Source organism: Macrobrachium nipponense, chromosome 24 (genome assembly GCF_015104395.2).
Source record: "Macrobrachium nipponense isolate FS-2020 chromosome 24, ASM1510439v2, whole genome shotgun sequence".
NCBI classification, from domain to species: Eukaryota; Metazoa; Arthropoda; class Malacostraca; order Decapoda; family Palaemonidae; genus Macrobrachium; species Macrobrachium nipponense.
The window spans coordinates 65903451-65920260 of NC_061091.1; the positions used below are offsets into that span (position 1 = coordinate 65903451).

The 16810-nt window shown below is 36.3% G+C and overlaps 1 protein-coding gene across 1 annotated transcript in view; it reads left to right on the forward strand.

Annotated features, from left to right (window-relative positions):
- The window catches only part of LOC135203261 (sorting nexin-14-like), a 42181-nt gene that overhangs the window by 12725 nt on the left and 12646 nt on the right, over positions 1 to 16810 (forward strand). Inside the window, exons 11-14 of the mRNA XM_064233032.1 lie at positions 11451 to 11622; positions 11944 to 12124; positions 13278 to 13447; positions 16230 to 16468. Coding sequence (XP_064089102.1) covers positions 11451 to 11622; positions 11944 to 12124; positions 13278 to 13447; positions 16230 to 16468 — 762 coding nt within the window. The remainder of the gene's footprint in view (positions 1 to 11450; positions 11623 to 11943; positions 12125 to 13277; positions 13448 to 16229; positions 16469 to 16810) is intronic.

Genomic DNA, 16810 nt, shown 5'->3' on the forward strand with positions numbered 1-16810 from the left:
TTTACACCTCGACGACACAATCCCTTGATCCTAAAATAAATTTCTTGTTGTTTGTGAATTACAACAGTTATAAGAACCTGACTGGTTTCATCTCCCTTTGCATTTTGCTATTAGGACTAAAAGAGCCATGAAAAAAAAATTGAAATTTTTATCTGCTTTCTCAGTGTACTTTTTATTTGAAATTACTATGGTATGTATTGAGCAACTTTGACAATTATGTTATTGTAGAAAAAATTAAACCAATAAGCATATAAAAATGTATATCTAAGGAAAATTATAAGTTTATGATAATAACCAAAGTAGGGTCAGTTTATGACTGGTGCTTGTCCTTTTTTTAATATTTTTATACCAAAGTTCACTAGTGAATATCAGGTAAATAGTCTTAATTATTTCTCGTACTAATGACATCTATATTTTTAAGTAAACATAGCATTTTTCAGGGTTGTGAACTCCGCTGCAAGTAAGAAATAAGTAGGAAATCTTGTAAGATTGCATTGCAGAGTATTTTGATGCCGAGTAAAAGTGTCTGTATGTTTTTAATGTTTAAATAACACTTCGGAATTTCAAGGTGAATGCTGCAATGTCATCTTGCAGATGAAGAGCTGTCAAGAAGCATCGAGTACCCTTAACTGTAGCTTAGATTGTTTTCAAGGTGTATCATTCGTGGACAAAATTATGAAGAAGTATCAATGAAGATTTTGTTTACCAAAAGATTTTTTCATGGCTCTTGGGGTTCCATGCATATAAAGTAGATCGAATTTCCCCTCTTTATCATTTTGTGATATACTAATACCCATCTGGTATTGCAATGATTGTGTTATTGATTTTACTTCTAATTTAGAGTAAGGTATATCTCTATCACATTTTTGCAATGCCTCTTCACTTCCACTGGTGTGAAGGGTACTGTTGTTATCTCTTGTAGATTTTTCTGTACCTATATGTTTTCACATAGGCTTAAATAAGGATTAGTAAATACACTGAAAAAGTTTGATGTCTGCTTTGAGAAGAATTTTATTTAGGTAGTTGAAGGAAATGTAAATTTGGTTTTTAAACAGCTACTATTAATGCAGTAGACTTCATTCCTAGTTATAGGTTTAAAGCCCGTATAGAAAGTGCACTAAAGAAATAGAATTTATTTTTAGGATATTTAGGGTTAAAAACAGTTAATGTAGAAAGCTTCTGGGTTAGCAGAAAGATTCTTATTGTGTCACTTGTTAGAGGGATAATTTTTCTCAATTTTACTTCTAGATACAATGTTGCCATTATGGGGTACATCAGCTTCACTGAATCAACCTGGCTTACACTTTGCCATCCGTTCTTATAGTAGTTTCATTCGTAGAGCTTGAATAGGCTTTCTGCCTATGTACTGTTACTTTCGCTTTGTTCTTTAAGTTTTTCCCTCTTGCACTGGGGAAGAAGAGTATTAGATTTACTTTTGTTCTTGTCGTCACAAACGGGGTTAGTTAGAAACTGAAAATTTTATGGAATTGTAATTCGAAGTATATTAAGTGGGAACATATACGTATATGAATTACAGTTAAAAATTTATTCATGTAGATCTTGTAACTTTAGATTGTGTGACATTAAATTGGAAGTAATAAAGCAAAAATTAGATCTGAGAGCATCGTCTGCTGTAATAACACTTGCTTTTGTCTTCTACATGAGACCTCAGATCATAATTAGAAAAAAAATAAAGCAAAGCAAATGGCATGGGTTACTTTAGAGAGAATGCCAATGTGTCTACTGCTAATGGGAATCAAGTTGAAATCCATATATATTTAAGAATCGATAGATATTTCTAAACCTGCAGGGATAGTGTGTTAAGTTTTCAGTCCCGAATTCCTTTTTTTAAAATAAATGTTTGTATTTAGTTTAGGTGAACTGTACTGACAGGGTTGGGTAGGGTTATCCATTTTGGCCACTATCTTAGAAAATTTTATGCTAATTTAGATTAGCAAATGGCCAAGGACTTTAGAAGTTCATGTTAACCCTTAATGGACGGGCATGCTCATATGATGATCTCTAACAGGTTTTGAGTGATGGACTGACTAACTCATATGAGAAATAATAATATTATGCACTTTACTATTTGGATGAATTTAGTGGGAAAGATGTTCATTTCACTTCAGTGGTCCATAAATGACTTATGGCAACTGTAGTAGCTCAGCATAGGACAGAGGGGGGATCAGAATGCCTTGAGGCTTGTTGGGGGAATGTATTGCCCCCTCTCTATCCCATTACATCTTTTTATTTGCTCATAAATATGCCCAGGGATTACTGTTGGTTTTAGTTCTTATCTTTTATGATAGTATGTCAGCTATATTGTAATTTTGCAAAGAAAAGTGCAAAAAAATAGGTATGTTATTAGAAAAAACATGTATACTTCACAAAAAGTTACTGAATCTCCCCACCTCAGTAAATCTCATAAATATTTTAACAGTAGATGTAGCGTACTCAATTTTTTTTTACTGATTTCAGTTCTTTTCTGTTATGAAATTGTGTGAGGTGTAATTATAATTTTACAAAATAAAACAAATGATTAGAAAAACATGTATAACTTTGTAAAACTGGCATATTTTTACAAGTGTCTCATAAAAGAGGGCCCCCACTGCATTGTAAATAGTAGTCTTCCTACACCATGTGCGTTATCTTCCTCTTTCCATTGATGTGTTTTTTCTTAAATTGGCCAACCTTAGCCTGGTATGGGTGTGTACTTAATACATATTTAGCCCATCCTTTAACCCTTAAGAGCTGGGCTAAAAAAACTGTATGCAGCACCCTAGGCTGGAAAGAGGAAGATATGCAAATACACATGGTGTAAGAAAAAAAAAATCTAAAAAATCCCCCCATCTTTCACGAGAAGTTGAAAAAGACAATTTACAAGACAATTGTAAATTTGATCAAGTTATACACATTTTTTCTAATAAATCTTTTTATTTTTATTTTGTTCTAATAAATCTTTATTTTTATTTTGTTCTAATAAATCTTTTTATTTTATTTTGTAAAATTATAATTTCAGCTCTCAATATCAAAATAGATAAGAACCAAAATTGTTAACAAATTCTGAGTGTATATGTCATACAATATTTACATAAATTTAATGAGATTAAAGATGCAGGAACTTTTTGGGTTACACAAGTCTTTTCTAATATTTCTTTGCACTTTTCTTTACAAAATTACAATTGTAAGTGACATACTATCATAAAATATAAAAACTAAAGCAACAGCAACCCCTGGGTATATTTAAGAGCAAATATATAAAAAATGTCATGTGAGAGAGAGAGAGGCAGTACATGTCTCCTTGAAGTCAAATCACACAACAATGTCATGAGCCACCTAGAATTGGCGAGCTATGCTAGTCTACAAGTTGCCATTAGTGAATTTATGGGCTATAGAAATAATGGAACCTCTTTCCTGCCTGATTCCCCAAAATCGATGGCATGTAATGTTGATGCTTACCACGAGTGAATCCACCCACCACCCAAAACGTGTTATTGCTACTCATTGAGGGTATCTGTCCATTAAGGGTTAGGGGTTAAAATGACCCTCCAGACCATATGCATCACTTGTTAATTTGTTGTGGCGTAATACTACTGGACAAGGAAGGCCCATGAATGTAGTAACTTGACTTTTTGAGTTGTACCCGAAGGCTACAGTCTTTCTCAGATCTTGCTTATTTCGGAAGAAGCTGATTTTCTCAGTAAGGCAGTCCCTGGTTACCGGTGGCCTCTGTTATCGGCAATCCGGTTTTATGCCATTTGTTTAGCATTAGAAAGATCAAAAGATCACCGCTTTCCGGTTATCGGTGTCAATAATAGAGTATTGGCACCAACAGAGGCACTGATGAGCGCCGAAAATCACCAATTTTCGGTTAACAGCAATTTTTGCTTATCGAGATATCAGAATGAAACTCCCACCAATAACCAGAGACTGCCCATATAAGGATTTTCATGTAACCAGTTTCATGTGTCTTTTTCTAGGTAGGTGTTTTTGTCACCTGATTTGATTTTGTATTATCTTTCAGTTTTGTATTTGAAAATATTGTATGGATATCTATCTAGTGACACTGTTTTTCAGCTTTTTCATTTTGTCTTGTGTATACAGTCATCAGTGTAATGTTAGGTAGGCCAGGATTTTCAGTTATATTCCTTGTCATCCCAGTGGACTGAGTTTGAAAATCTTGTATCTTTTGATATTATATAGAGGCCAATTCATTCCAGATGATATTAAAATGACCAGAGAGAGGAGCAAGCAGAAATTTATTCTGCTTCTCCAGGTGAATAGACATGTCTGTTTAGATATTTTTTTAGTATCATTACATGATGTTGCCCATTACCTTTGTCATTGCTCTTAAAAAGTATACGTACTTAAACATTTGTCATTGCTCTTCAAAAGCATACTTTTGCAATTTGCTTGACTCGTATGAATTTCTGGAAATTTCATGAAAGTTACGGATCTGAAATTTTGAAATTTCATAAATGACAGGATGAGGTCGCTTTGAGTCTATTCTTGATGGTTTCTCTTGAAGTAGGAATGTCACTTTCACTCATTTTGTCTGTTAATGAGGAAAACTAGTGAAATTTTTTTTAGTACAGCACTTGCAGAACTTGCACAGAAGCCATGATGTGAATGGTAAACATGTTTTCCTTGGAACTGCCGTTTCTCCATGTGTGTCTCTCTTCTAAGATATAGTACAGTGCTTTACTATTTCTTTTGGGACTTTAGATTCTGTCGAGATATTTTTCATGAGAACTGCTTTAGAGCAATGTTTTTCCAGTGTTTGGTGCTGAGAGCTTTCTTGAAATCAGTTGAACAATTTATAAATGTTGTACTTTTTTAGAGAATGGTAGTTTTCATGTTTTATTTTGTACTAGACAATTGTTTATATGAATACAATAAGTGCATAAGGCCTTATCCTTGTCCTGATTTTTATGATGTCAGTGTGTGTAGGGCAACGAGAATGCGCATCAGAAATAAGGAAGAAACTGTTAAGGAGATCATTGTATTGCTGGACTTGACATCTTCAGAGTTCACAGGTTTTGTTGCTAACTGTTCTAATCATTCCCTTGATTGTGACGGCAAGAATAAGGGTTGAATTTTACAATATGTAGTCTTTTGGTACCTTTGATTATGATGAAGATTATGATTGATCTTATCAAATTCTCATTTAAAACGAGTTACTACTCAAACATAGTGTAATTTTAGTCTAAAAGTTAAACAAGTGTTTTAACTTTGGGAAACTATTATAAAAATGATAAACATAGGTAGTCTATAAATGTACTACGTACATGCAAGTTGCATTTTTATATTATAATTTTTCCCTGAATTCTGTTTTAAAACTGTTTTTTAGAATATGTTAGATAGACACATGGAAAACCTTGTGAATTTGCTTCAGCAAAGTATCTGTGAAATGTCACTTTTGAAAGGAAGAAGAAAATGAAACCTAAATTTAACTACCTTACTCAGGCTTTACAACTCAACATGTAGAAGTTAGCATAGTGTTTATAATGAAGTCTCTCTCTCTCTCTCTCTCTCTCTCTCTCTCTCTCTCTCTCTCTCGCTCTCTCTCTCTCTCTCTCTCTCTCTCTCTCTCTCTCTCTCTCTCTCTCTCTCTCTCTCTCTCTCTCTCTCTCTCTCTTCTCTCTCATCTAGAATAAGTGAATATATTCTAGGGTACACTGCTGAGGAATGTTGGTAACTGCATGATAGTATAAACTGTATTCAAAGACTGTATCTTGTCTGTTTATATTATTAGTTATTGTAACAAGCTGTTGTACCATAGAGTGCATTCATGCTCATCTTCTTTTTAATTATATTTCATTACAAAGGAATATCTTAGACAGAAATGTTCATAATAAACTAACTACCCCGACAGACACCGCAGAACAGATTCCAGCTCCTCCGCCACATTTTCCCCGTTCAAGAGTCGCATTAGCAAAACACAGGTGCCTGATGATTTGCAAGCATAAGACTGGTATACTGTATTGTGTAGTTCCTTACTATTCTGCAATAGAATTTTATCATGTTTGGTTGCAAGCTTTGATTGATGTTGGAGGTTTTGCACTCACTCTGCCGGATTAACTTGGACGCAGTTGCCTCGAAAGCCCCGTGTGTCAGGGTCAGACTGAGTTATCCGTCACTAGTGCCTCATCTCTAGCTTTTATCATGTCCTTGTTAGTTTGGGGCGCACTGTGCATCTAACTTTACTGCATTTGATGTATATATATGGCATGGTGCTTTTTCTCATGGGGAAACTGTGACTAAAGTTGTCCAACATTTGTTTTTGCTAGCACTGCATCTAGTGTCATTTTTGTGCTGATGTGTTCCATTTTGTGCTGTAGGGTAAATTGTATAATGATTTCAGTTAATGCACATTTTTCTGTTTCCACATATTCTCTTGAGTGGCGGCTTTGATTTGCAGAGAAAGATTGCACATGCATGGAAGAATGAGAAAAGTTTATCTCTCACAATATAAATGTTTTTTATTCTTAACTTTATTAAAAATTTGAATCTTCATCTAGTTATGCAGCACACTACTTCATAAGTAGTAATTCTTACAGTGCCAGACTTTAGTTACCAAAGAAATTTTGGGGCTTGTTGTCTCTTAGAGAGGGGAAGTAAGCATTCATGTATGTTGTAACACACACAATCCTTATTTAACATGTAATTCCCTTCTGTTTGCATCATCACCATCAGTAGATGTTTAGAAATGCTGGTCACTACTTATAGTTGAGGTTTCCAGTTGTTTCCATTCATTCTAAATGATTATGCATCATCAAATAGTTACTTTTATATTGTGAACAAACCATTGTATTTAGGGTTGTAAGTAACAGTAATTTGTGGAATAGTATACAGTAGTATAGTATTTTATATTCAGTGATGAAGTAATTGAGTGAAACAGGACTGACGTACATTGAAATCCATGGTAGAGAGGTAAGGGGTATCCATATAATAAGATTCCTCTTCCCAAGAGAAAACTGAATTACTTTCAACTAAAGTATACTTGTTTTTGGTAATGGATTTATGGAATTGAAACATGTGTGTTAATGATAAACACAGATTGGTTATTTAGCTTCTAACATCTAACAGTGTACATATCAGCAGGAAATCTAAAGTAAGACTTTGTATAATTAATATTGAAGGAGATGGGTTGATCTTAGTTAAATGTGTAAGGCTCTTGTATTGTCAACAAATAAACATATTCATGAAGATTATGAGTTGCATGTCTTGCTGATGGTGTATTGATGATAGTTGAAGGAATTTATAATTGTATTACAATGAATGCTTAATTCATACCCTTTTTAGTGATTCCTTTAGTTTGAGTAAATTGTGTTTTGTTTCCCTTCTGTTGTAGTGAGTTTCTTGTATCAGTGGAATCATTCATCATACAAAATCTAATGAGGGTAAGTTGTGTGGTCTTGGAAGATATTGTAGGAAGACTTCTGTACTCATGTTGTCAAGTTTATCTTATCATGGTCTTGAGTTTGAGATTTTGTTTTTTAGAAAATATTTATTAATTGGATATTCTGTAGGAAAATGCTTACATAATGGGGAGGACAGTCATTGAAGTATTTGAGGTGTGCAGTTATTAAAATACTCTAATTAGGCATCATTTTCTGTTGTAATATTTTGGAAGTTTTTTATTATTAAAGTATTATTAAAGTATGTTCTTCTGATGGCATTGTTTTGTGAACTTCTTTAGAAACAGAGTTATACCAGACACATGAGTAGTTTGCATTAGCTTTGCAGAATAACAGGCTCAGGATTAAAGATTAAGACATAGTTCTTCAGCGAAGTTCACAAGACTAATGGTATGAGAAGTTATCTGGAACGATCCAGCATATTTGCGATACAAACTTTTTCTTTTTAGAAAATTTAATTTTTCATAAGTAATTTCAAACCGATTATTAAGAATGGGGTTAATTGTAATTTTTGCAGAAATTCTTGCATAAATATGTTTATCATGTTCCTTATGCTATTTGAATTTTTTGTGCAAGGAAAAATGCATGAAAGGTTTTTTTGGTTTTGAATGTTTGCTGATAAATGTACAATCATGGAAACAATTTTGTAGTGTCTTTCGAATTATACTATAGAACATCCAAGAATTTGGGTGTGTTAAGAGTTCCACTTTGTGGTCAGGTGCCAGTGTCAAACTATCCAGTCCCAGAGATTTTCTATTCCTAAAGCAGCTGTTGTGTTACTTGAAAGCGCTATCTGCCCTTGTGTGAATTATGGTGACAGTTCTCCACAATTGTTTATGAATACTTTTGTTAGTTTTTATTATTTTTTTCAACTTTTATTTATACATTTAACTACTTCTGGCATTTTTTAAAAACAATAATTGGTTCAGATTCCTTGAGTAGTGGGAACCAGATCCTCCTGAGGGAATGGAACAGCTTGGATTTGTATGCTTATCCTTCCTGTACAATAATCAGCCAGGTATTGGGAAAGTTGCAGTAGTTATTGAACACCAATAAGATCCTCACCACCCAACTCTGGCATCAGTAAGAATGGTTCCTGGACCTTCTCACTTTTCTTGCTGATGGCCACAAATCCTTATCCAAATGGAGGAAGCATGAAGTAGCTCACCCCACTTCTGCCATCATTTCAACTCTATTTAATAGAGTACCCACATCTAATTTTTACCAGGGGAAATGGACTCTGCCTGTTACATGATTGAGCAAGCAGATTTTGCCTGAACTTAATGCTTAATGCCCTGATCACAAGTTTCTTTGTCTTTTTGCATCACCAGAAGCTTTCTCTGCTAAGTGGTCGCCCCCTCTAGTACTTAAAAGAGACATGAAGGTTTTGGGAGATTGGAACATTCTGGCCTAGTCTTTCACTTTTGCCAAGTGGTTCCCCCATCCTCAGTGAAAACCCCAACCAAGTTGATTTTTAGCTTTAGTCCTGAAGAGCTTGCTAGGGCCCCCAACAAACCTCTTAAACTAACCACAAATACAACCTGCCTTATATCCCTGGTATCCACTACAGAATGGCACACCCTTTTGGGGGACAGTAGGTCACTCCAAGGATTGGACACTGGCAGCAATATCTTTACTCCAGACTGTGTTGTGAAGACAGCAAACATGGCACAACATGACAACTCACTCTTTCCCTATAATGGCATTGGTCTAAGTCTCATTCGGTCTCCGTAGCTCTAAATGCGTAGCGTACCAGGGAGTTGTTAGGTTCAAAGAGCACAAGATTTCTAGCACAGGCACGTTATCTTGAGCCATGTATCCTATACGACAGTTTTACCCAGAAGGATGAGAGACTGTGAGGCTTGAGCAATCTCAACCTTATTGGCATTCAAACGTAAAATAGATGTCTTCTGTCTTAAGGTCAGGGACATTGGAGAAACTAATATTCCTTGTCCAAGTTGCACCTCAGCGATGTGACTCATCATCACCTATAATTTTTTTTAATGAGGATGATTGTGGCTTATGGACAAATTGTACAGTGAAGACATGGGGAACACACACTCCTCCTTTTTATCTTAAACATCCCGTCAGTTTTCTGGCACCTTCAAGATTGCCACAATATTCATCTCATACCAAGTAATTACATAGCTATTGTTTCAAACTCGCACGGCAGCTAAAATTTGAAAATATCTGTAGCGCTTCTTTGGTTTTTGTGTAGGAGATACTGCCCCGCCCACTTTCAGGAATGGGAACAACACAGCTGATAGCTCAGTTTGTTTCTGCTGGTCAACGACTGAACATCAGCCATTCTGAGCAGCCAGTTATCGGATTTTTTCGTCAGATGGTTCCTTGGTGTCTTCGTTTGGTAAAGTACTTGGTTTTTTCTTTTGGTAGCCTTCTAGCTCTTTTAAATAGCTTAGGCTGAATTGTGTTTTCACAATTTTTACTTGTTAATTATGTCAGACACTAGTATGCAATGTTAGTACTAGAATGACTAGAGCATCGTATGACTCGTACAGTTAGCTCCAATTGTAGAGGACAGACCTGTTAAATTAATTTGTCACGTCAAGAATGTAAGGACTGGAATCAGGAGAAATGAAAAACCCTTAAGACACATTTAAATAAATTAGAATGTGACAGGAAAAGGAAAACAGCTATTAGAGCTGAAGCTACGAATGTAGCTACTTGACAGATTCTTCTAAATCGTATGTACCTGTTCTGTCATCTGCCTTTTCTCCCCTACCCAGTCCTCAGACTGTTACCACCTCTCTCTTGCCAAACCCCCATGTTCCCTAACCTAACGCCATTGCCAGCCTCAAAGCCCATGTAGATCAGAAGTTCAGGCTCTTAATAAGCACTATGGAACATTTGAGTACTTCAGTGAAAGTCGTTATGGAAAAAAGTAATAATGTAAGTGAAAGTGCTAGTATAGTGTGTGGAGGTGGTGTCTATCCGTCCCACCAACGCTCTTAAGCCAAGGTCCTTGTCAGACTCCCATGCACCAGGGAGGAGGCATACCGGTAGTCCAAGGGAGATCAATGGCATTTGCCCATGGATAGGCACCCCCTCAGCTGATCCTATTGTGCAGTCCCAGGATGCAGCAGACAGCTGTTGGAAAGGCATCCAGAAGTTAGTGCATGACCTTTCCTCTGAATCTTCAAGTTCAGAAGTAGACACTAGGTGATGACGGTGTTTTTATGAAGAGTCACGCCCTTTGAAGAGGCAAGTTGCGGACCCTGGCTCTGGCTGCAGTTCTCCCCCTCCCTGCAAATGTAACAAGGTGGAATGCAGTCCTGTGGAAGTCCAGAACATACTTCTCCACAATGTCACCTGTTGTCTCCTAAGCACTCTTCTACTGCAAAGAGACACACTCATTCAGCTTCTAAGCGCTCCTTGAACTTCGAGCACCCACAGTCTCTGCAGTTTGCAACAATGTGGCGCTCAGTGCGCCACTGTAAGCGCTGTTATGGGTCTGCTATGAAGAATTCTTCAGCAGTGCAGGGCCCTCGTGGCTTGGCTCCTTTAGCAATATCTTCTGACGAAGAGGATTTTCCTGAAGCCATAGGAGTTACTCCCATGGTGGTTACTATGGTGTATTTCAGTACCAGTTGTCAGATTGAGTTTTTTCATTAAGAAATATTGAGTTTTGAAGAATTTTGACAGTTCCTCTTGTAGGAACATTTACGAAGACCTGAAAATTATTTTTTCAAAGCTGTAGACTTTTAGTGGATCTTCCATGGTTTCTTTGATAGTTTTAGAATTTAGTTTATATTAGTAGGTCTTGAGGATGCTGTTTGCTTTAGAACTATGTTTACCTGTTACATGTTATTTGTGTGTTGTAAGATTTTAGTGTACTAGTTTTATCATTTTATTAAATGGTAGGTGTGTTAAAACTGTCTTCTTGTATGACTTCATTATAAAAACCAGCAGAGAATACACTCACTCTGCAGATTTGATTTAAACGTGTGGGGTGATGGCTTACATTAGGTTGTAGAAGAGGCTAGTAAATGAGCATCCACATTGTTTTAGGGATGCAGAAGTCTTGGGAAAGAAGAACAAAGGTAAAGTAGTGGTCCAGAAGGTTGGTAGTGGCCTCAAGACTATTGGAAAGCATGTCCTTAAACCTTCTGTTGTAGTTGGCGATGAGGACGACCATGCGCTTTATGATATCGACGAAGCCGACGATATCTCTGTGCTTCTGGTTAGTGAGGAATATGCTAATGATTATTAAACTATAATTTTATCCAGGTAGAGTATATTTGAGTTTATTACAGCGCTTGTTAAGTAGGTGCCTATTTTTGTATTTAATTAATATAATATTTTCCTTTTACTTGCTATGCATCTCATTAATGCTGTGTGATATGTGCTTGGCTCTATGAATCATCATTTTATCTATTCAGAGAACTACTACTATATATCAAATCAAAGTTCATTATTGAAAAGTTAACTGTTCGTGTTTGGATGGAATATGAATAATTCAATTTATTTATAAGTTGTGTAATGTAACTGGTTTTCTCTGCAGCAGGCTGATGAAGGGGGCGGGATATCTCAATCCCGGAGTGCGCTGGAAGGGCTTACGTCAAGCTTCCGTGACCTGAGCGCATGGCGAGTTTGCATTCCAAGTGTTGAACAGCGATTCGATCACAACAACAAGGCATATTATGCATTTATTGTGAATGTAACAAGAATAGATGTTACTGGAGGTATGTTGCCTTATATTCTCATGGGTTGTTCGCTCACCAATACACTCATTTTGTGCAGGTTCTTTCTCACATTTGGAACTTCTTAATAATAGTGATTACTACATGTATTTTTATTCCTGAAGTTAAGATATCACTAGAAACATCTAATAGCAGTTCATAAATACCGTTTTTAAAATATCATATGTAAGCATTTTACAGTTAGAATCTTTTCTCTTGACAATTCATACTTTTTATACACCGTGACAGTACTACTAATTTTTGGCGGATTGACAAACAAGCAGGTTGAGTTCTACATTTTAACTTTTTCATGTAGTTTCATTTCCTTTGTATAGTTTTTATATATGTATTCAGAATTAGATTTGAAGGGAATCATATATAACTTGCTGCAATCAAATTTTTAATTGGTTCTAGTGCCTGTTTATTGGAAAATATTTTGCTTGTTACATACTGAAGACTTCCCTTCTGTATTCTTTGGAGAGAATATTTGAGACTAGAAGATGATCCCACAGAAGAAAAGCTAATGATATGGAAACCTTAAATAGTTGCCGATGCTTTATTACGGCCGTAAACTCTACTTCAGGAAACTTTGGAATCTACCAAGGAATTGTGATTTAAAGCATGGCATTGGGAAAATAGTACAAGATTTTTTTTATACCACCCCAACTGAGTAACATGATTTTTCCATACTTTCTTTTTAAAGATAGTACTTTTTGTTGTACTTGAGGTACATTTGAGAGAGTATCCATTTATGAGAATAAACCTGCAGCTTTGGTTAAAGTTAGAATCTCGTCTGTTGCTATGCACAGTTCCTTTTGATCTGTGCGGTGTTAACTGACTGATAGTTCTGATAAGTTGAATCCATGATGGAGTTTGCCGAGCATCAAAGGAATTTTGTGCAGTCTCGGTTGTACCTGTATATAGTGTTGCATTATGATATAGTAACTGTTGTGCCTTCTCTTTGTTTTAACAAGACTTTTGCTCACAAAGAGACATTGTTGAGGTTAATACTACTTTTCAACAATTTTTATTTGAAATCTTATGTTTTTATCTCATCATCAGTTAGCAGTGACACTAAGTGCACCTGTAAAATTATTTGAGGGATGTATGTTAAAAAATGTTATAACTCCTTAATGTATCCTTTTATATCTCTTAGCGGAACGTCCAGAAGAAGTGCATTGGGAAGTGGAGAGGCGTTATCATGAATTCTATATTTTGGAAAATAAACTTACTGAATTCCATGGAGACTTCCAAGATAATCAGTTGCCACCCCGAAGATCTCTATTTACATCAAAGGACATTGGCTTTATGCAAAGTCGCAGACAGGTACTGTATAACTTATGCATATTGTGCTTAGGTCATGAGTGGCAGCTTATTGCTATGCAGTACTGTTAACTGTATTTTTCTTTTCATATAAAAACATCTGCACTAGCATTCATTCAGTCAAAGAATTTTTTTTCCACAAGTAAACACAGACTTTCTTTCCTTGCTGTTTGATATTTGATTAGAAGTAAATTTCTCTCATAGGGCATTGTTATTTTTTTAATTTTTAAGAAATCAATAGAATAATACCTTAAATTTTGATGCACTTACTTGATGGTTAGTGAAGGACTAAAAGAAGCAGCAGCCTTAATAAAGACGTCAGATAATGCCAGACTACGATTAGATAAAATTATCCAATTAGTAAACAGAGAAAATCTTATTAAGTTCATTGGTAATTTCTACAGAGAAAAGAAAATTTGATCGTTCCTATGAACCCATAAATCAAATATATAGCTGTGCTCCATATGCAACAAGCATAATTACAGCAACATAATAGATCTTGAAAAGTCCTACTTACACATGCCCAAGCCACACTCCACCCATAGGGTGATGTCATTCCTCTGTGTGACTTCTTCAAAGTTAATTTGGCTGCCGTAAGCTGCCAGAGTTTAAACTTTTTTTTTCTCTCCCTCTCAGGTATTGCACTATGCTGTTCATTTCTTTTCGTTCGTGTATCTTAGGTCACTCCATGTAGTACGTACTGTGTTTAGGAAGTGTGTTGCTACTTAGAGCCTCTTTTTTGTTTTTTTGTTTGGCGACTTGTTTGTTGTTGCTGTGCAATGGTGAATGATTGATTTTAAAATTATTTCACCTACGTTAGTCTTTATCAGGGTTTGCTTGCTCAGTGAATATTTTAAATTATCACCTGTGGACTTTAATGTGTATCTTAGCTCTCCATTAATTCCTCAGCTAACCTTTTAGTTTTATGAATTATTTATGATATACTATTACTTGCATTCTTCTTCAGGGAAGAATATTAATCTAGTCATGCTTTAGGATACTTGTATTAGCAGTGATGTAAAGTCTTGCAGTTCTTTTAATATGGCCTGGACAAGGAACTGCATGTGCACTGTACTATGTGTAAGTGTTAACAGTGTTCTGTATGAACTGATCCGTCAGTCAGTGGTTCCTGTATGCTTAGGAGCAATTTTGAAAAAGTTGTGCCAGTAGTGCCACGGTGATTCATTGCTCCGCAACCAGTTTTCAAGTCTCGAGTCATCAGATCAGGGTTCCTCTTCACAATGTCACATTCTTCAGTCTTGCCCAGCTCTCTTCTGGTGGTTAGAAACTATAAATTTTGGCCACCTCTACTTCACCCGATTCCCCATTTGGATAGAGATTGTTGCTCAGAGGGGATGTCCTTGCTTTGATAAATCTTAGGGAAGCATACTTTTATCCCAGATCCACCCACTCTCCTGGAAGTTTCTTTGCTGTATATAGCAGGGTAGTGTGTTCCAGTTCTGGGCCCTTTTGTTTGGTTTGTGTATGTCTCCTCCTCAGGTCTGTACCATAACTCCAGCTCCTGTTAATGCCTGGGCTTATCACCTGGACCTGCATCTCCATTGATATCTGGATGACTGGCTGGTCTTGTCTTCTAAAATGGATGAATTGGAGAAGCACCTGTGGCTTCTTCTGAATTTGTGTTTGTGCTTGGCTCTCCAGTTTAAGAGGATGTCTCACCTGGCCCCTTCCTCCTCTGCAGTCTACTTGGTCCACCTTTTTGGGGACAGGAGTCATTACTTCCAGGAGATCATTTGAGAGTTTCTATATCACATTCAGGCTGCAGCGAAGTCTTTACATGTGGTGATAAGTCACATGGTAACTTTTGAGAAGCTGGTTCCTGAAAGATGCTTTCTTATTTATTCCCTCCAACTGCAATGAGCTTCATGATGGAAGGTGGTGTCTTTTCTCCATGTCTAGATCCCAACTGCACCATCGTTATTGACAATCACCTTTGATTGCAAAATCAACAGGATTTTCCAATGGATGTACCATTATTTCCACCATGTACCAAACTGGATATTTTCTGTTGCTTGCAAGGTGGGTTAGGATGCTTGTTTTTTGGAGGAGAATCGTGAGTGCTTAAACTATTAGAACTTTGAATGGCTCTTGAGAACATCTTGTTGGGTTGCTGTGATGGAATTGTGGTCAACAATGCCGTCACCATTGGTGATTCTGCTGTCTTGGGTTATGTCATCCATTGCAAGTCTGTTACTTGATGAAGCTCCTTTGATGTTTAGAGTTTATAGTTAACTCCCTTATCATTCATCTAAAGGGAACTAGACTTCTTACATCTGGGTCTACTTCAATCACTCTTCCAGTTGGAAGTATGCACAGAGGAATGGTATATTTATTTGCAGGACAGTGGATTATGGCCCAGGCATTTCCAGTAGAACAGTTAAATTGGTCTGAGTGGCTCTGCTTCACAAGGAGTAAGGTTGTTTCTGTAGGTTTGAATATGTGATAAGAAGTGATGAGGTGTAGTTAGTCAGCAAAGTAGTAGATCTGAATGCAACGGGAAAAAGACTGGTCTGAGTGCTGGCAGAAAATCATGGAAAAGGGCAGAGGTGGAAGCCGAGACCAAATGTAAATCCATCCAGAAAGTATACCAGGTGGCAGACAGTGGAAAAAACCCATTTCATGTTTAACCTTGTACATGTACACTGACATAAAAACATTCATGATAAGTAAATTGATAGCTATCTGCTTGTGTCTTACCTCTCATATCTTCTTTATACTTGTATGATTTAAAATAGTCTCGTGATTATTTTTTGTCTTTATTTAGATCTTTGAAGAGTTTCTTCAGAAGCTGCTTCAAAAACCAGCCTTGAAAGGATCCCAGCTTCTTTTTCTTTTTCTGAAGACCAAAGATGAATTTACAAATACCTACTTGCCTGATGTTTCACTCGGACGCTTGATAAGAGACGTTCCTCGGAAGTTGATAAAAGAACGTGGCCAGCACCTAGACGCTTTCATCAGTGTATTTTTATCGTCGACCGTTACATCCATTAAGAGTAAATCAAAGTACGTTTGTATGTAAAGGTGTTCAAAGTGAGTAGAAATTAATTCTTAATGGAAATATTTGCATTATTCAGAACCTTTGTATTTAAAAGTGCATAATTTTGTAGATCTTCCCATGGGGAAGGCACTGCTCAGTAAAGTTTGCTGTGCACAACATACTGTAGGTGCTCAGCCTTTTCATCTATTTAATTTGGTCACATGCACATACCCATCGAACTTCTTTAATTTTACTTTGTCCCTTTTTTCATATTTTGTATAAGAAAACATCATCCTTTTGAGGGGCTGCTAACCACAAAAATGACAGAATGGCCCATTAAACTTCTTCCTAATAATGATCATTTATGG